The sequence below is a fragment of the Dermacentor andersoni genome, chromosome 1 (genome assembly GCF_023375885.2).
Source record: "Dermacentor andersoni chromosome 1, qqDerAnde1_hic_scaffold, whole genome shotgun sequence".
NCBI lineage: Eukaryota > Metazoa > Arthropoda > Arachnida > Ixodida > Ixodidae > Dermacentor > Dermacentor andersoni.
In genome coordinates, this window is record NC_092814.1 from 60,536,795 (window position 1) to 60,557,693 (window position 20,899).

At 44.0% G+C, this 20,899-nt stretch overlaps 1 protein-coding gene across 5 annotated transcripts in view; it reads left to right on the plus strand.

The window, feature by feature from the left end:
• Positions 1-20,899, plus strand: part of LOC126545637 (uncharacterized) — a 152,116-nt gene that overhangs the window by 70,409 nt on the left and 60,808 nt on the right. For 4 of the 5 annotated variants that reach the window (XM_050193563.2, XM_055061540.1, XM_050193565.3 and 1 more), the window contains exons 5-9: positions 2,450-3,228; positions 8,045-8,172; positions 9,292-9,436; positions 10,854-11,056; positions 17,780-17,932. In XM_050193563.2, coding sequence (XP_050049520.1) covers positions 2,450-3,228; positions 8,045-8,172; positions 9,292-9,436; positions 10,854-11,056; positions 17,780-17,932 — 1,408 coding nt within the window. The remainder of the gene's footprint in view (positions 1-2,449; positions 3,229-8,044; positions 8,173-9,291; positions 9,437-10,853; positions 11,057-17,779; positions 17,933-20,899) is intronic. The other variant, XM_055061539.1, reaches the window with a different exon arrangement.

The window sequence follows — 20,899 nt, forward strand, 5'->3', positions numbered from 1 at the left end:
CACCTTTTGTATTACTCGAAACCAAAGGACGCTCAGTTGGGGTGCTGTTTAGCGGCGTTTTTGTAGCAGCAGCTGGGTAGGTTGTCAGCTCCATAACAGTAGAAAACACTCTTGAAATAAAGTGTGGCCAACTCAGTTTTCTATTTACTTTGTTATATCAGATAAATTGTTATATTGAGGTTTGACTGTGTACTGTTTATTGTGAGATCGAAGTTATGCACACTGTAACAAAAGCTACATCAAAGCAAGAAAAAAAAATCGGCAGGTGCAGTAGATGCGAGGCCTGCACAGATCAGATGAACGGTGCTTGGTTGTCGTCTTAAGGCTGAACTTTCTAGCTCAGTGAATGTGCTGATCAGTGAAAGTAACCTCGGACACCTTATTTAACCTTATCCAGTGCTTCTTCCCCCTTTTCTCTCACCCATGTGACTTTGGTCAAGGGGTAATCATATCTTAAAAGATGAACATGTTCTATTACCAAGAAAAAAAAAAAAGCCTTTGCTTGCCTTGTAACTGGCAGTTATTTCCTAATTACTTCATGGAGAGGCACAGAAAATGGTTATACAGAAATTTTGAGAATTGTCTACAAATACGTAAGCATTGCTTGGTTTGTCTGTTACTTCCGATTTTGTTTCCCAAATTTCAGTTGGCCCACTCCCAAAATTCAAGTTGGTCCTCCCCCAAAATTCAAGTTGGTCCTCCCCCAAAATTCAAGGTGGTCCACCCCTGAGATTCAAGTTGGCCCACCCCCAAAATTCAAGTTGGCCCACCCCCAAAATTCAAGTTGGCCCACCCCTATTATAGGAATTCCCCATGCATTTTCTATGTACCCCTATGGCTGCCATGCTTTTCACGATTTTGGTTACAGAATTCTCCCTGATCAGTTTTTTTTTTTTTCAATTCCATATCACTTATAAAGCTAGCAATCATCTACATTTAAGCTACTATAATGATTAAATGTGTTTGCATATTACGCATTTTTGTGCAGGTACAAGGAATTGCATTTCTCATATGACAGGTTTTGCTGGGGTACTCGCCAAAGAATGCTTATGCATTAAGAGCACCTTCCTACTTTGAGTTGTGACTGGCAGATGATCTTAAATCGGTGCACATGTTTCATGCACATCCTATCACTGCGAGCAAATTCTGCATGACATGGCATCTGAATGCCATGCCCTGCACTGTAATAATATTGGGATGTTTGAGAGAGCACTATCTTTCCTCCACAAAAATCCTTGCATCATACTTTTGTTGTTGCTAGTGGGCTGGAAGCTGTGCCAATGTGAATCATTGCTATGTATGGACACTTTACAGTTTTACAGTGCCACCGCATGGGCACTGCTATGTTTTAACATATGTCTGCGCTGCCATTGAGTGTCTTCTGGCCACTTCGCCCCGATAGCAGACGACGTGCAGAGTAAATGCAAAGTAGTGTTCTCACTTTCTGTATGAGTTATTTGCCCGTGACATAGAGCTTTTGACCTTAAATGCAAACAAAATGTTAGTGCTATTGATAATTCACATCGGGTCTCATTTTAGCCTGGTGTAGGAGAGTTAATACTCCCAAGTTGGTGCATGCGTCCTCTCATGAAGCAATCGCCAATTGAGCGCACTTCTTTTTTTCTATCTTGTAAGAGCAGATCGGCATTACCACCTCAGTACTCTGTCATGGCAGTGGTTGTGTGCATGCAATCTGTTATTTTAGGTGCTATTTAAAAAATGCCAAAATACCTATCAGTTGTTTCTCTGCTTTTTGCAGCAGTCGGTTCTTTTAAACATGTAGGAGATGGATAATCCCTGGACATGTGTAAGTAGCGGGAACAGCCAATGCTACACAGTTTGCGACTGATAATTAAGACTCGATGGGGACCGCCAAAAAGTCTGAATAATAGGGAGTCTGAAATACTGAATTTGCCAGAACACAAGTTGCTCTATTTCACAAGTGGCCAAGAAAGGTGTGCCGTATTCTCAGATTGTCACTTTCGGTGATACTTTCAATTTCATGTGACTTGTGCAAGACACATCACTGTCTACAAGAGACGGCATTCTTGGCACACTGTCAAGCACGCTATCTTATCACAGCCAGAAACGCTGACGCCTTTCGACTCATCTGGTTCTAGGGACACATTCTCCGATGATCACTTTCGGCGATACTGTCACTTTCACGTGACACATACAATGTGGCATGGCATGGATGAGTCATACAACATGGCATGTATGATTCTGGTAGTTTTGCTGAACCAGCCAGTCGGCACTCCAGCATTCACAGCGCATCATGGAATGACCGAAAATGCGGCAGGTGTAGCTTGGCACATTTTGGCTCTTTGCAGAGCCGTTTCATTGCTTATTCTACACATGCTTAAAGGTTTTTCCTATTTCACTGTGTCTAAATAGTCTCTAGTGCCTGCTGTCATGTTTTACACACTTGTGTGTTCCTTTTGTCTGGCAGGGGCTCTCGTCGGCAGAAGAAGCTTTGGCATGATGAAGGTGTTTGGGGCCATGACATGTACCGCGAGGAGGAGCAGGGTCCTAAAACAAGTGACGAGCTTGTGAGCATCTATGGCTATGATATTCGTACAGAAACGATGCCTCCTAGAGCTCGGAGACGGCGACGTTATGGCCGTGGCCCCAACAAGTACCAGCGTAACTGGGAAGATGAAGAGGCTTACACCCCTCGGTCAGGGTCAGGACGTGGTGGAGGATTACGTGGTGGTCGCAGGACCAGAGGTGGGGGCCACATCGGGAACCCTCCATTCCGTGATGAGGACTTCCCCGATCTGAACTCCAAGCCTTCGAATCCGGAGAATTCTGCTACTGTGGAACTGGACCGGACAGAAGTAAAGTCACCAGCCAGACCTACAGGGTTCAGAGGTTCCAGCTCGCCAGGAAGCAGCAGTTCTCAACAGGAAGAATGGGACCACACAGTCAAGGGCTCCGGAATGGCCCACCGGGGTTGGGGCAAGCGTCCTTCTCAACCTCCCAGGAGAGTACCAGATGCGCTGCCAAGGGACAGTGACAAGGACAGTGAAGTCAAGGAAAACGCATCATCGGGGCATCGTACCAACAGGCCTGCGCCACGATCACCAGTGAAGTCAAATGAAGTGCCCCGCATTCCACCTTCCACTGGCAAAAGCCGAGCTATGCGGCACCTGCTGACTGAGCATGAACGAAGCAAAAAGGACTTTGAGACACTCGAGAAATTTGCTGCGACAGTGGAGCTTCAGGACGGTGAGATGAATTACTCATGTTCAGTTGGGTATCGCTTGTGACATGTCACTCGCTGTCATGAGTTTCTTAAAAGTGCTATATTTACTCTAATGCACAAGCAGTTAAAAAATGTGAATAATGTTTACAACAAAATAGAGTAAAGCACACACCCATTGTAAGCTACACTTCATTTTTATGGCAAAAAGCACTATGATAATAAAGACCAGTTGATTCACATATTCAGAAAAAAAAAAAAGCACTACAGGGTGTCTACCAACTGGGAAAACCGGGAATTCTCAAGGATTTTGAGTAGTCTGGAAAAACTCGGGGAATTTGTGCCTCTATCAGGGAAAATTACCTGTAATTTTATTGAAAGGGTCGAAAGTCGCGGTAATGCTGGCTCGAGTAACAGACAGGAATCGTAATGAATCGTCCTTGATGCCCTGTTGTCGGCTGGAGGAGTTGCCAGTGTACAGTCAACGACTGACTTTCCGGATGCCCCATAATTTGCACAGCTTCGCGGCACCACTACGCACCCCATAGCGTCAATGTATCAGAACGTCTGAAATTTTGGACGCAAGAACCCTTCGCCGTCCGATTTTCTGGCGCTTTTTGCTGTGACCGCAGGTCCAAAACGGCATTAATCAAAGCCACCACTGCTGCCGATTCGATTACCTCGCCGCCTCGAACCGGCACTCTCGTACACAGATCCGCTGGCGCCCATAGCAACGCTAGACCTAGCTGCTTCGACGTTCGCTATTAAGCTTCTTGCCATTGGGTGCCGTGTTTTCCATTGAATGGATTTGCTGCTGTCAGCAATGCCACTGACTTCGCCTTTGTGGTCCTCGTGATTGGCTTAGAAGCTTGGAAAGCACGGTGCGTTGCATAATGCCGGTTCCCGAGAGTCAGCTTCGCCTCAGTACAGAAGTGTTGGTGAAGCATACACAAAAGTATTGCAGTGAAGCATAACAAGTGTGGGAAGGGTCTATTACCACGGGACACAGTATGTATTCCTTAATTATACACGCATGCACCCGGTATCTCCTGTAACAGTACGAGCACTGATATGCTTAATACGTGTACCGACAGGCCTTCAGAGCATTTTCGAATGTGCCTGGGCCGGTTTGAGCCCTTAAGAGCAGTAAATAACATGCATTTAGTTTTTCCAGCTGGCCGATTTTTCGGACGTTTTCGCGGTCCCTAGGGAGTTCGAAAATCGGACGTGGACTGTGCAACTGACCAAGATGGTTCAAATGGTCCGTGGGGCGAACAAGTGGTGGAAGGAGGACAAGAACAAAAAGAACCTACGCATTGAGGAATGAAAGGGGAAGGAAGCGTGCAGCCGCTGTTTTGAAGGAGCTTGAGCTCAAAAGACAGTGTTCGCTGATGCCGAGATGCAGGTTTCCCTCATCCAAACTAAAAGAAACTTTTTAAAGCAATGAAACAACACTGAGGTGTCGTGCGCGGGCTGAGAGCATGTCAGGACAGTTGAGGTTGACTTACGAGCTGTTGAGAGAGAATCTCAATTGTGACAAAGTTCGGGCCTCATTCCCCCTGAGCTTGCTATCAGTTGATAAAAATAACTTGTATTTGAAAATATTTGCTTATGTATGCATTTCCTTTTTATTTGTATTTGAGAATGTCCGACTCCACTTGCGATTTTTTTTCGAAGCCATTTTATTTGCTGTGCATTTTACTAACTTCTCCCTTCTATTCTATTTTTGAATAAGATAAACACTACTCCTTAGTATTCAAACTGGATTAAGTCATTGTTTATATTGTTTTTCATATGCTTACTAGAGAGTCACAGCATCACATGGTTTCAAAGTCACAACCATGGTCACATGGTTTCTGCCCGTGTTGACATAAAACATAGTTCTGCATAATTTAGGGAATTTCGCAAAGGCACTCAGGGAATGTGGAAATGTCAACTTGGTAAACACCCTGTGATAAATTTACTTGTGTAAGCCCCGCCCTCATTTAAGGCTTGCTTTGCAGTGCGACAATGTGAAGAAAAAAAAGTTTTACTAATAACGTGCGTACCCGCATGCTGGTTAATTTCCTCTAGCTGCTACTAGATGGCACTAGTTCTATTGACAATGGCATTATTGTAATCATCACTGTATCCTGCCAGATCATGTAGCATCACAGAACACCTGCAGGGGGCATAGATGCAGTGCGCTTCCTCTTCAACAGTCCGTTTACTTCAACAGTATAGGCTGTATTGCGGCTCATTTAGTTGCATTGTGCTATTAGGTGCATGAAAAGGCCATTGCTGCAAAAAATGTGTGCATGGATATTAAATGTGAGGCATGCAGTTTTGTTTGCGACTGTTGTTGGGAGCTTCAAGACGCAATCTCCAGCAGTATGGATGGCATGGAGGATGACCAGTGGTGGGAGGGTGCTGATGAAGTGAGCTCATCAAATGAGGGCCATGGAAGCCACGAAAACAATTGATCAAAATTGTTCATAGTCGGTTGCCATTAGTTCTGTGCATTTCAAGGCTTCAGTGAATAGCCGTAAGCTTGCCTTGGAAAAGCCCGCACCCTGTAAAAAACTCAAAAGGATAAACAAAGTGCAGAAGCGGGCGAGTGGCGTGCCACCTGTCAGGGCAGCGCCGTACATTGCGAGGAGGGGGTCTTCTGTGTTTGCCGCGATGGCTCTGCGTGTGCACCAAGTGCAGAATAAATGCAGCAGAAACGTACTTCGCTACTCCTTTAACTGTGACTTCTGTAATTTACATGCTCATAATTACCGATATACACCGCAGTATAACTTTCTACGGCACCTTTCTAAGGCAACACCGCATTCACTAGGGGCGCTTTTGTCTCGCTTTGAACCATCGAACTCATGGCTGAGTGGTAGCGTCGCCGTCTTGCACTCCGGAGACCCTGGTTCGATTCCCACCCAGCCCATCTTGCAAGCTGTTTTTATGTATGAATTGCCTTCTGAGATTTTTCGCTCATGGCCAACGCCGCCGACACCGGCTTTTCTGCGACACGAGCTCCTTAACGCTGTCGCATTAAGAAAGGCCTATCCACTGAATTTCTCATATCTGCTTGACTTACTTTTTCTTTTTTGCCTGAGGACAGTGCCACGTTTAGTATAGTGTATTCACTAGCCAGTCAGTTTTATTTAAACATGAAGGTGAAGCTTAACCATTCCAGATAATGAACATAAATGGATAGTTGCATAAGTAGTGCTGCTGCTCACACAGTTACTGATTTCTTCTATTACCGTATAGACTCATATAAGGGCTGCACTTTCTTTTTTTTTCACAATTCTGATGAGGTGTAGCCCTTACATGGGAGCGAACCTTTTGGTCAATATGGTGCCGCCTCAGTGACTTGTGCACATCCCGAATCCCTGGACGTATCATTCATTGCATCAGAGGTCAACGCGCAGCTCTCGCGATCTAGTAGCGGCATGCGAAGTACGCATTATGCGAAAATTGGTCGATACGTGCGTGGCATTGGGGCACCAATTGTGATTGGTTCCCTGCTGGAAATTTTTTTTCCCTCATATTTTGGGCTGCCATGTAGGGGGTGCGGCCCTTACATGAGTCTATATGTTAGCTGAGGCTTAGTTCTGCTAAAGAGGTTATAATAATTTTTTTACTGTGTTAAAGGGCTCCTCACCAGGTCTGGCCATTTTGAGCACAAACGCAGTGCATAAGAATGTGCGCTGACAATCGGGTCTGCTAAGTATTACATTGCTACGCACCGCAGATAGAGCTGAAATTTCAAACCGAACGCCATTTGCCCTTCTTCTCACGGGCACCGCGCTCCGTGCTGGAGAAGTGACATATATGCACAAGTGCGCCTTTGTACATGTCTGCACTGTGATGTTGCTCATAGTGACATGTGATTACGATCAAGGCATCATTGGTGCAATCTGTTGCTTCAATAGACAAATTAAAGTTTAGAGAAATGATAAAACACAAACCGAATGTCTGCGTGTTTGTTTTACTACATACTGTAGCAAGAGAGATATACTTCCGTTTTGTCTGCTTGTTCGCACATCGTTCGGTCACGCATGCAGACAGTGAAACCATGTAATTTTCTACCGTGTTCCAGCATGCGATCATGCTCTGTGATCAGCTTGTGTCCGACTCAGTGTTCATGTAGCACTGACTCGTACCGCTAGTCATGTGTTCTCATGCACAGGGAACAAAATCGTGCGCTGCGTGAAATGAGACAAATGCAACAGCTCGCACACGATGCAAAAAAGCGAAGAGAAAAAGAAATGGTGTGGCCCATGACGTACGCATCACGTAATCCTCGAGCTCCGGTATGGGAGAACGCAGGGAAGCAATTTCGCTTGCCGAGGCTAGATGGGGCTAGTGGAAAGAGTGTTACATTGGCGGTGACGCTTGCCTCCTGAAATCATGGGTTCGCAGCACTGAAGTATTTCTATCTCGGCTATTAATGAACCAATTTGAAAAATTCTTGCTGTAGAACACTCCTTGAAGGGCACATAAACTTCCAGCGTATAACTGAAATTTTCTATGTGGCCTGGTGAGGGGCCCTTTAAGCGCTTCATGCTGATAGTGAAGTACATTGTTACCCTGTGAGGTTTTATGAAGCAGAATGAAATTATTTTCTGACAGTGCATTTATCACTTTGCTCATATTAGCTATATTCTAAGTTGTGGAATATGTCTTCATTTGCCATATCTCACTTCAGAAATAGCTTTTGCTTTACGTGCATAGTTTACATTGTTTTTGAGGAAGAAACTTAATAGTTAATTAGCTTCCTGTCCTTGACTTCTTTTTCACAAGCTTTATCAGTGCAGGAACTCTGCATGAGTAACAACGCTTGTATTCATGCTGTTTAAGGTGATGCAGCAGATTTGAAGAGGAGCACAGCAGCTACAGTGGCTCCAAGAGGAGGACCGGTTGGAAGCACAGAATCTGCAGCCAAACCAAGGCGTTACTCTTCATTGCGTCAACGGCCCCTTGTAGAGGTATGGTTGAAGCATTACGTAAAGGATTGTAGAGCATTTAATATTATTGCTTGCTTCAGTACTTCAGATTACAGATAAAGGTATTCCCTCGGAATAAACTCGCACAAGTGAGCAGGCAAAGGCAACTTGCCTTTGTATATGGGTCTCGATGCCTGATCTGATCAAAATCCCTAATGTACGGTGTACATTATGAAAAGTGTATGTGCTTTTCTCTTGTACATTGAAAGGGACATATTTAGTAGTGCAGCTTTGACAGTCGCAATGGCTGAGTGGCTACCTAAGCACGAAGTCACAGGTTTGATTCCCTGCCATGACTGCCTCATTTTTATGTGAGCGAAATGCTAGAATGCTCGCAAGATTTAAGTGAACCCAGGGGGTTAAAATTCAACCAGAGCCTATGTGGTTTTGGGACATTAAACCCCACAATTTAACTTTGTAATAACTGAGCTACCTTTTCCCGTAACAATTGGTTTCATATTTAATACAAAAGCCTTAGTAATTTCTTTAATTGCATAACTTACATGCATGTTTAGCTATTTTTTGTTACTCCTCTTCCATCTTCCTTCTAACACAGGCCTGTACTTCTTGCATTGATTGTAAAGTTCAGGCCTATTTCTGAGGGCTGCATGTTTGGTGAATGCATTTGTGGGGAACCATACTCCTTCAATGCAGAGAGGGAGCGAAACTTCTATTACTGAGGCTTCTCATCAAAGCCCAGTCATATATTTTCCATAAACTAGCCATGGTATGAAGGGTGAATTTTTGAAAATTTTTGCGCAGCACATTCTGCCTTCCATTGTTAATAAAATGGTTCTGGTGCAGTGAAAGTGATTTCACACATGTTAGTTTGGGAACATATTTCTCAGCACTATAAGAAGCCATAAATTTTAATAGAAACTGGGGTGGCTTAGATTAACATGTGGATCATTTGAGCCAATATGTACTAATATGTTCGGAAAGGGTATTAAGGGCTGAAGTTATCATTCTCGTGAATCACTGGTTGGACTGTGATTTCTTTATAATCAGGAAATCTTTTGAAAATTTTTTTTTTTCTGTGTGTAATCCTGTAATCCTCATCCTGTGAAATCAACATTTTGAGAAAATATTTTATCTGACCAGGCTGCCCCCTATGCTGAAACGGCCGTGGTTGCTCCCCAGCTGCCTAGTACACAGGCCCCACTACCAGCGCCGAATCAGCCACAGCCAGCTATTTTGACTGCAGCACATTTCCAGGGGCCATATGCACCATATCCTGATGGCTACAGTAAGTTTCTCTTAGACTTTAGCCATTTGTCTTTTGTCTTAATAGCAATGCACGTGGCACATGTTCTGCATGCGAAAACATGCCACATGCACAAGTGGTGTCATTCTGCCCGCAACATACACACATATGCAGACAATGTTGGCATGATCCACCAGGCAAAGTTGAAGCATGTCACGCTGCTATGGTTACAACTGGTTGCCACTAGCCACGAAAAGAAACCACTATTTCATCGTGATGTAAATTACTTTTATACACAAGCCTCTAGCTTTCTTTATTCTTCAGGTCATAGTTGCATGTGCTCTTTGATTACTTGCTTCTGCTCTGGCCCTAAAACCAGGATAGCCTGACTATATTGTGCCTTTGAGTTAGAGGTTCAAATAACCAACATGCAGCATAGGAAGCCAATTGGCAAGCTGGCACCAATAGGTGCACATTACACATGTTGTTCTGGCATGATAAAATTGTTGCTGATGCCAATATGTGTGGACCAACACCCAAATTGTTAATTGCTTATGTTTGCAGTTTACCTACTTGTAAAAATCCGTTTTAATGCCAATCTTCACTTGAAACCATAATGCAAGGTGGCTTATTATCATGATAATCTCCTACTGAGTTGTTCAGCTGGTTACCCGATTACAAATGCTTTCTGTCATTTCAGCACCTTTGAGGATGCTGCATCACTTTAATAGTCCTGCAACTGGCCCCATCAGAAGTTGCTATATGCTGTTACTTGCATGGCACCGTGCAAGGGGCTCTTTTTAGAATTATTGTACAGGGATTGAGTGATAATGGAGTTAAAGGCATATGAAATGTTGCGAGACTGCTATGAGGTGGCAAGAAGTCTCCTCCACACAAAAATGTTGCGACATAGAAGTGCCTCTGGCAGAAACCCAAGTGGAGGAATTACATCAGTGACTGTGTAGTGGCAACATCTGGTCGGGTGGTGGAGAATGCTACTACTGTACTAAGCCCATACTAAGGCATACGAGGGTGGGTGGTACAACAGAGGGTTGCAACAAATGATCTCGGTGTCTGCTGTTACAAAAGCTTGACAAAGATGGGTGGAGCACAACAAGCATTAATAGAGTGGATATAGTGGCACAGGCTTGAGCAAATTTTGAACGGTGAAAACCAGGGGAAGACCATGACAGTGTGGCAGCAGCGGCATTGTTAATAATTCTGTTTATGCAGTGCACATTCGTAAAGTTTTCAGTGTAAGTGATATGCGAGGGTCCTTTTGTGCTAGGCACACTTGGCACCTTTCCTAAGGGATGTTGCAGGGCTCTTTATGCAGCTTTTGACATAGTCTTTTTTTGTGTGTGCTCGTGTGGTAAGGTTATTGCGTAACTTTGGGCAACATGCTTTCCAAGCCTGGATATTTGTACACTAACCATAAATTTCTGCTCAATTTCTGCAGTGCTTCCACCTGGACAAGCACCTGCTGTGATGCCCACTCCAAGTCAGCCGCCACCGCCTCCTGTTATGGCACCACCTGCCCCATTGACGAGCTCTTTCTTACCCCCGCCAGCGGGAATTGTCAGCTTTCCTCCTCAGTACCCACCACCCTACACCTTTCCAACACAGTATGCTGCACCTGCCCCGGCTGCTGCACCTCCGACGGTGAGCCAGCACTCCCTTTCTTCACCTGATGCCTATCGCCAGTTTGCTGTGAAGTATCATGCAAGTGGAAACACTGAGAACAGTAGAGTCATGCCACTGTGTATATTTGGTTGAGGAATACAAAAAAAGGCTCCAACAACTGTTGCTCATGGCAGAATATGCCTTTTGCTCTATTGAAGCACCCAAACAAGAAATGATCACAAGAAGTGGCGACAAAAACAAGTCAATTTGTTGAAATATTGACTCCAGCAACATTCCTTGTTTGACCACTGTTGATCATTTTTGATATGTACAGTCCAGAACCCACTTATAACGATACTGGTTTTAACAATATATCGGTTATAACAATGAGAAGCTGCTGCACCGTCAATTTTTGTATGTTTTCCATGGTGAAATAACCTGCTTACTATAATGCCCCGATGCCGCATTATCGTTTATAACGAAGTCTGGCTGCTGGGTGTCCGTGCCGAAAGGTAGTGAAATGCAAAATTCTTGAAAAGAAAACGAGAAATTGAGCCCTTGCACAATGGACCGCTACCGCCGCACGCTCATTTTCCAGCCTTCTCCGTGTGACTCTCTCCTGTCGCCCTTCCACCCCTCCGAACACAAATGGGCTACGCCCATAGGTTTCCGCCGCCCCACCCTCTGAAACACGAATGTACCGTACGAACTGCATCTCAAGCAGAGTGCTTGCATGTTGCTCACTAGCTCCTCATTCAGCACAGTTCTGCGAACAGCTTAATCACTCGCGTTCATCTTTGTTGATTGCGTCGAAGTCGTTCCTGGCCACGCGGTTTCTGATCTTCTCTTGACTCGCCGCCAAAACGGAAAATGGTTGATCCGCCCGCTGATCATCGGCAATGCACGACGTTGCCGGTGAAAAGAAAGTGCAGGGCTATAGATTTGGAAACTTAAGTGCTTCTAACCGATGAGACGATCGTTGCCAACGTGCTTGCATCGGATAGCGACAGCGATGGCGGCAGCGATGACGCGGTAGGGTAGGCTTGCATCAACGTTGTCCTCACAGGAGGCCCGGCAGATGATTCAGTCCTTCCGGAGCTTTGTTTTCGCGAGGAACCTTCAGCTGCACTACGTAGATCACTTGGATGCCTTGGAGAAGGATGTCGGCAAGCTTTGCATAAAGCATGCATGGCTCACGGGCATAGGCTTTTCTTGTGCAAGCCAGTGAGAAGTACGTGGTGAGATGCTTGTGGTGATCTCTCCTGAGCATTTCTTCTGGATTTCTCAAGCTGACAGGCTGCTATGGCAGCCTTCTCACAATTCTTAAAAGGCCCCTTTTGAGGCCACCAAAGCGATGCCTCGGCGGTGCTTACATAGCGCTTTCCACCTGTGACACCTTCTTGCAGTTGTTACAGCAGTGCCATCCTTCAACGCCGACAGTCGCAGCTTGTTGCATGCTATCGGAGTGCCCAAGAAGCAGTTAAACGAGGGAACACAATCGGTAGCCTTGTGGAGGAAGGTAGTGGGGAGGGGCACTAGCCTCCTCGCCTATATAGTTTTCTCACATCAGCTCTGCCATCCTCCTATTTTGATTTTTTCATGCAACCTGGTTGTAACGATGTAATTTTCGTGGCACTTGAATATTGTTATAAGTGGGTTCAATTGTAGGGCTTTTTGGAAGACTTCATGTTGACGTTGACTTGAATGCCAGCAGCAAAAGTTCGAGAACACACCACAATTGCTTAGTGGCTATGGTGTTCGGCTGCTAAGCATAAGGTTGCGGGATTGAATCCCGGCCACACGGCCGCATTTCGATGGGGGTGAAATGCGAAATACCCGCGTGCATAAATTTAGGTGCCCATTAAAGAACCCCAGGTGGTTAAAATTTCCATAGTCTCCCACTACGGCGTGCATCATAATAAGATTGTGGTTTTGGCACGTAAAGCCCCATAATTTCAAAAGTTTAAAAACAAAAAATGGTGTTCATGTTTGTGTACTATATTTAGTGGCTCTTGCGCCTAGTAAACGGGCAGGAATGGTGAGGCAGTCACTTGCGAAAGTACACATAGCCTGTAACTGGAGGTGTGCCAGAATTCTTAATTTAGAATATGAATCGAATTGTTTTTGGCATTCAATTCATATTTAGTTCTCGAGAATTCACTATTCCAAATTGTCGAATTGTTTCTACTAAAATATGAGAGAAACGGCCCACAAGTCTACAGGGTAAAAGATTATTGCAAGTGGTGCCTGCTCCAATTGATTCTGCCGCTGGAGAGCAATGGTTGTTGCGTAGGGGCACCACTACATGAGCAAACGCTTGGAGCAGGTAACCTCTGTTCAATGATTTCCAGTCATTCAATAAGGATACTTAGCCTTTAGACAGACTACAGATTTTTGGTCTCGATTTAGGCAGGGCAATTTGTATTTTCGCCAGTCTCACTAGTAGACAGAGAGAGAAGGGGTGGCTCTTTATTAGAAAAACAGGTTCTTGCCGGTGCTCGTATAACTGCTGGCATGCTACGCTGTATAGGGATGGGGAATTGGATTAAAAGATTTCAGAGGAGAGTGGGGGAAAAAAAGAAAAAAAAAATATGAAATGCACAAGCAGGTGTGATACTAATATTTACAGGTGAGATAATGGTAAACTTAGGCTTTTCTGTGTGAAATGTTCAGAATCTTTAAAGTCTGCAATTAAACGAATTTCCAACAGGTATTCGAACAGTAAATCCAAAACTCACCGCTGATTGGTAGGGCTGGGCATTGGACCTAAGATGCTGGATAGCTTTAACGGATCATGGCAAATCATTTCAATTTGTTGTTTAAAGAATTGTCTCTCGATGTGGTACTCGGGGCACTCAAGTAGTACTGTCAACTCTTGTTGACCGTATGTCCGTATTATTAAAGTCCGTAATATCCGAAACGCCTCACTTCCAAAACTTTGGTCGCGATGTCTAACAAGGATATTGCGAAAAGTGAGCGACAAACATAAAAAAAAAGAGTAGTTTTCCTCGATGACCACGGATAGTCGCTGTCTAGATCTGTGAGGAAGCGTGGCAGCAGCAGTGAGCAAATTGACCTTTGCGCTGTCTGTCACTTCAACATGAACTAAACGTTGAAAGCAAAGCGCATACGAAGCTACCAGCACCGGGCGTACTTTGTGCACATGGCAGATCGCTTTCAAGATACGGCACCCACGCGGCTGTGCCGTAAGCAGCAGCCACCGGTCTAGAAGGTGCGCTTCTGCCCCGCCTTCCTCTCTCGCATGTGCGATATTAAGCCGCGATCGTCGGCTGATCCTCGTAAGTCAGTTGCCAGCCTGTGTTGACATGGCAAAAGTATGTTTTATACGCGCTATTTTGAAAAATATTGCTGCTAATTTCGCCTGCTGTAGCCGATAGCCGTTGTAGCGTGGTCCGTTAAAGACGAACTTTGATGCATTAATCAAATAGGTAGAGCAAACTAAGGTTGCAATATGGTCCCTTATATCCAAAAGTATGTTGTACGCGGGTCCGTTTTAACTAGCGTAGACCATGTGCTCGCTGCACTGTTTCTAAGCTGCCACGGTTATCACAGTCGGGATTAGGGGTATGCCTTATGCCGTACAGATAATTTTTCGTGTATACCATGTTCAGTTGAAGACGATGGTACGTGCCGAAGTGGTCGTGGAATTCTTGGTCTTACTTCTGGATCAATAAAATGCAGAAAGCATCGCACGCGAAATGCGAAGGTTGTGGGATCCTTCCCCACCTGCGGCAAGTTGTTCTTTCATCCACTGTCATTTCCGTTTATTTATTGTTTCTTTATTTTCATTTATTAAGCACAAGTAATTTTTCTTATGTTATCCTCGGTGTCAGTGTTTGTTGGCCTTTTATGATATGACTAATAAAAATCGGGTCCCTTAGTTAACCCTCTTTCTTCTCGTAGGTTGGTTATTACATCATTTGTGCCTGTTCTACATACTTTGTAGGGCTGCTTTCGAATCCGTGAATATCACCCATGTCTTTGGCAGCTGCTGTCGAAGTACATACACAAGCGCCTTCTTTATGCCATATAGCTCAGCTGACGTAGATGATGTGGCTCGCTCAAGATGAAACGAGAATGGTTGCCCTGTAGAGGGCTCAAAAAGTCCGCACGATAAGCAGCGTTGAGCTGTAGAGCCATTTGTGAAAGTGTGCATTGCGATTGTGTATTCTTTGTGCATATATTCCAAAGCTGTCTGAAGGGTCATTGCTTGAGGCATTTTCTTTTTCGCATTGATTCCAGGGATATATGGCACGATTTACAGTGGTGACAGTGCCCAGGGCATAATGTTTCGTGGCATAATTTGTGACACCTCAGCAGGAATCGAAATATATATGTTTCCAACGGCCTGTCCAAAGCTAGATCTAGCCCAGGTTCTAGAAATATCCTTTAAAAAGTGGGTCTTCGTATGAACGACGTGTCTGAGATGAATCCGAAGTATCTCCTGTGAAGTTAGCACTTCAAGAGGCAGGCATCGAGCTTCTGCTACAGTTCCTGAGCAGGATGGCCCCTTCAGAGGGCCAAGACATACTCGAAGACAGTTGTTTCCTGCTGCCTCAAGTTTTCTCTTGCTTGAGGGAGACATTTTGTGCAGGATCGGTAGGTAATTCGGTAGTGTTTTGTCAACATAAGCCTTATGGAGGAGCACCATTGATCAACAGTTGCTGCCCCACTGTGATCCGGCTAAAAACTGGAATGTCTGATACTGAGGAAATCTTCTCGCTCAGTTTTTTTTCACTTGAGGCGACCATGTGAGATTTCTATGTATTGTCACTCCAAGAAAACTTTGTGTCTTGATGTATGGAAGGGTGCGACCACCCAATACTAGTGGGTATTTTTCCATATGTTTCTGCGTGAAAGCCATAGCAACGCTTTTCTCAGGGGGCAATTTCAGACCCCTTGAATTTAGGTACGCCTATATATTTGCCAGCGCTCTCTGAAGACGTTGTTGGGTGGTACTGCGGGAACACGCTGCGCTCCAAATACAGTCATCGTCCGCATACAGTGTGATGCTGACACCACGGGGCAGGTTTCTTTTCAGATGGATGAGGACTAAATCCAATAATAGCAAGCTTAACACAGCTCCTTGTAGCACTACCTTCTCAATGGCAAGCGCTGTGGGGCCATCCGGAGTACACATGAAAAGTTGGCATCCTTGAAGATAGTCTGCAATCCATGCGTAAAGTCGTCCTCCAAGACCAAGGGTTTCCGAAGCATCAAGTGACCGAAGCAAGGACATTATCAATTGCGAACCTATTTTGATGGAAGCCATTTATTTCCTCGGGGTAAACTTTCATAGTTTCCATGAACCAATTTAATCGTTTGAGAATCATTTTTTCAAAATTCCTACGCAACTAAGAGGTATGGGTCTGAAGGAGGCGTAATTTGTTGGCTGTTTTCCTGGCTTCAATGTAGGAATAACTTTTGCAAGCTTCCATTCCATATAAACCTCCCCATTTATCCATGAGGCATATTGTAGTACTTCAGAAGACGTAGGCGAGATGTGCGGCATAGATTTGCGAGGACTTCATAACTTGCACCGTCATGGCCAGGTGATGATCACTTGTTTGTGTCGCCAATTGCTTCTGTGAGCTCTTCAATTGTAAATGGTAATTCTAAGTCGGGAAGGGTCGCTCGAGATGGACTAGGCTGATAACTTGCAATTTGTAGAGGTTTTGCTCCGCTGGAAAGGAGCCTACATTACTGCTCTGCCGCATCTTCCAGCGATGAGCACACATTTAATGACGCACGATAAAAGGGTAAAGCTGTTGCGACTATTTGCGAATACGTCTGACAACTCGCCAGATTTTGCTCAGCGGTTTTTGTATGTCCAGCGTCCCACAAAAGTCTCTCCGCCTTTTTCGGTGCAGTTTGGTGAGGCAACGCTGTATGCGTCTTTGTGCCCATCGACAAGTTCTGAGGTCTTCGATATTCTTAGTACGCAGAGCCTTCCTTTCGGCACGCCTTCGAATGGCACATAGTCTTTTGAATTCTGTTGTTAGTAGGTAGATTACAATGCTTAGTGGTAGAGCGGGTACTTTGAGGCAGTGAGCTATTGTCGGTATTAATTCTGCATTCGTAGTCGAGGCCGTGATCTCATTGTCTACAGCTGCTATGCAAGCTTCCCAGTCTACAGACTTCACTTTCACTTTCGTGGGTGACATCCGAAAATGAAGGGCAGACATTAGGATGGGCTAGGGATGGCTACCTCGAGTCTTGAAATCTGTACACCAGCCAAACATAAGGACAGCTTGACTTGATACGAATGTGACGTCAATGCAGCAACAGTCTGGGTTTTCCAGGTATGTTATGTTGGTGTCGTTCAAGGGCTCTATATTGTATCTTGCAAGAAGCGTTGCCAGCTTAGCACCACGAGCACATGTGTGTGAACTACCCCAGACCTTGTTATGTGCATTAAAATTGCCATAACTAGTATGTGGAGGTTGACTGCATGTCAACAAGTTTTCAAGTCTTGACACATCGAAAGGTCAGCCTGGTTCCAAGTAGATGCCAATGTTAGTTGTAAAAAGTTTGCAGATTCTTCAGTAAACGTCTGTTTTCCCTTGAAATAATGGTTAATTTACCCGCACAGGCTTTGAGAAGTAACCTGAAGTTTTGTGTGCTTTTGTACTGTAAATGTGTATCTGTGCTGTCCTCTTGGTATTTGTGTTGAGAGGGATTGTTTGTACTGGAGGCTTGCTGGATGCAAATTGATTGAGATGGGTTCTGCATAATGTGCAGCAGACACAAGCCCAGAAGCCACCTTACTACCATGGGGACATAATCTATTACAACACTCAAAGCCAGCAGCACAAGCAGCGGCCCACCCCTCCTCGAAGGCCCAAAGCAGCTATCCCTATTGTGCCTCCCCCAGGTTCCCAAGGCACAGTTCAGGTGGGTGCAGCAGGTTGTGACAGCTGAATTGCATGCTATATTTGCACCACTTTTGCTACGTCGATTGCATATGCCATAGTATGGTTAATTTTTAAGTGATGCTTTATGTGCATGGTTTCTTTCTTGAATGGCTTGCACAATATGCACATGCGGGGCTACTCATAGTGGCCACCTTTGAGATACCTTCCACCCATCTCTGAGTCTCTTTGATTTGTCATGTTGGACTGCCCAGGACTATTCAAAGGGCTGCTTTCAGCCAGCTAGTGTTGGCATATGCAGCGTCTCGGGCAGTCCTGGGCTGCCCAGGATCCTTGTGAAAGTATTACAGTTGCTTTGGCTGCCTTCGCTTTCTTTTGACCACATCTGTTGCGCTGTAGCTTTGGCTTTCCTAAAGCATGCATTTCCTGCTGGGTATTTCTGCTTCATTGTGGTCTGCCCTGGCTTGCAAGCACACTGTGATGTTCAGGTAAGCATGTTTAGTTTTATTTATTTTGCATGGTCACTGCACTAACTTTGCTAAAAGTTAGTCTCAAGTCCCTTTAAAAGGATCATAACTATTCAGATGTGCAGCTACAGCACATGCACTGTGTGCAAAGGCACTAAACTGGGTGGACTGAGTTTTGTACTTCTGGCTACTCATAATGGCAGTACTTCTTTTAATATCAGTATCCTAACCCCATTGGGCACTGCACGCATAAGTTTAGATGCTTAGATAATGCCACAAAATTGGGAGTAATAATAAAAATGCTTATAATATGTTGTATACATCTTAAGACATTTTTGATGGGACCATTGCTTCAAAATTAACATGTGCAATGTGGGCTTTAGAGAGGGCTTTTGGGAGGTTGCTGTTCGCAGCACCTTTGTGTAGGGGGTTCTCATATAAGGGATTCTCTTTTTATTTAATTCACTGGAAAAATTTATCGGGCAACTTTTTCAAGTGCCTGGGCATTTTCCAAGTACACTGTGCTTAAAATAGTTGTTTTGTATTCTGTAACAGTATTTAAGTAAGGCGCGGAGCCCTTATTTGTGGATTCAACAAAACTCCCTGAAAAATTAAAATTCCTTGACTTTTGGGCTACTGCATGCTTTTAAAAATGCTGGAAATGCAAATATGTGTTAAAACAATTTTCATTTGACACGATTGCCTTGTGTTATTGCATAAGGTCCTTACCCGTGTAAAGGCTGCATCTCAGGAAGCATGTCAGCTTAAGCATTGGCACTGTGACACTTTGTCTTGGCACCAGCCAACTAGTTCCATTGCACTCACCATTGCACCTTCCACCTATGCAGCAAGAGAGCCCACACACGCTGTTTCCCATAATGACAACTGCTGCTGCATGCTGCCTTAAACATGTGTGCACTATACTTAGAATGCTAGCATACAGTTTTTCCATACTTCGTGCATATGTATGTGCAGTGGGCTTTAACCACTCCTATAAAATTTGCACAGTATCTATTGACTGCAACATTCCATTCTTATTCCTCTTGAAAACCCGTTCCCTCTCGCCTTTCGTCATGCAACCTTACGTGCAACATGATGTTTGAGCTTGAGCCTGCATCCAAGGTCAGCTTCATCTTTTAACATCATTTTTCCGGTAAATCAGGCTCGGCTACCCCTGCTCCAAGGTTGCATGCCAGCAACAACAAATGAGGCTGTAAATAAAACCAGCATAAAGGTTTCCAGAGATTGCCACATATGGTGGCAAGCAGGTCCATTTTCCAAAGCAGATGCATGTTATTTACTATTATTTGTGTACAGGCTATACTCGGAAAATTTGAACTCCTGTTTAAAAAAAGAAGTGCTTTGCTTACTAGAATATGGCTATAATTAGCAGCTGTAGGGTATAGGGATGTTTCTAAGCTGTTTGGCAATATACAAAAATTCACACCTAGAATTTTTTGTATCTGCTTGCAGGATATGACTTTTCACATGGATTTTTTTTTTTTTTTACACTTGGCTTTGAATAAAATGTGTAAAAATTTTGCCAATGATGGCATTATTGAAGTGGTCAGTGAATATGTGTAGTATAATTGAAAAAACAACAAAAATATATGTATATTCCTTCCAGGTGCCATTTAAATCATTTTTACTGTAAAATATATTTTCTGTACGTTTGTGTGATTATCATTTTTTGGTTTCAAGCAGATAACAATACAGTGATATTCCGGTGATTTAAATCTTTTAATTCGAATTAACGAATAATTCGAACTGATCGACTAGTCCTGGCAGAGTCGCATGTATTTTAATAGGAAAGAACTCTTGCAAAATTGAACACCTTGAACCTCAGAATCGTTATATCGAACAACATTTCTCTTCTCACAGACTCCCTTTTGGAAATTTGGACTATGTGGTAGTTGCAAGAACAAAAATATAATGAAAAATTTTTCGACTGCACACTTGTGCCACCAGCAACCACCTAGATGTTTGCCTTCATATACTTTATTCTGACACTATGCAGGTATTACGAAAAATGTTTTTAGCCACATACAATATATTTTACTGTATTTTCTGTGGCGATTCTAATTTGGTGCGTAAATTTGGCATATATATACCTCCTACTGGTATTTCTGGCAACAGACGACTGGATGTTGCTTTTATTGTGATAGGAAGCACACTTGTCATGTTAATTAAAAATACTTTACTTTTCTTTTTAATTGAAATGAAAATAAAAGAAAGACGTAGTCACCTTATAATGGTGACTGTAAAAGTATGAACTGGGTTTGTCTTGACAATGGAAGCTGCTGAGAAGCACCTTGAGTGTGTCCTTCTGGAGACCTTTTGAAGGCTAATCTGTTAAGAACAATCTCTTCATGATGAAGCCTTGATACATTTCAGTGCTTGAGTGCCTAAAATCCAATATATGCAGTCTGTCACATTAGCTTTATGATGAACTTCTGCCCTATACTGTGCTCTGTTGTTAACATGCTGGTGTTGTTGCATTTGTCAGGTGACTTAGGTGACAT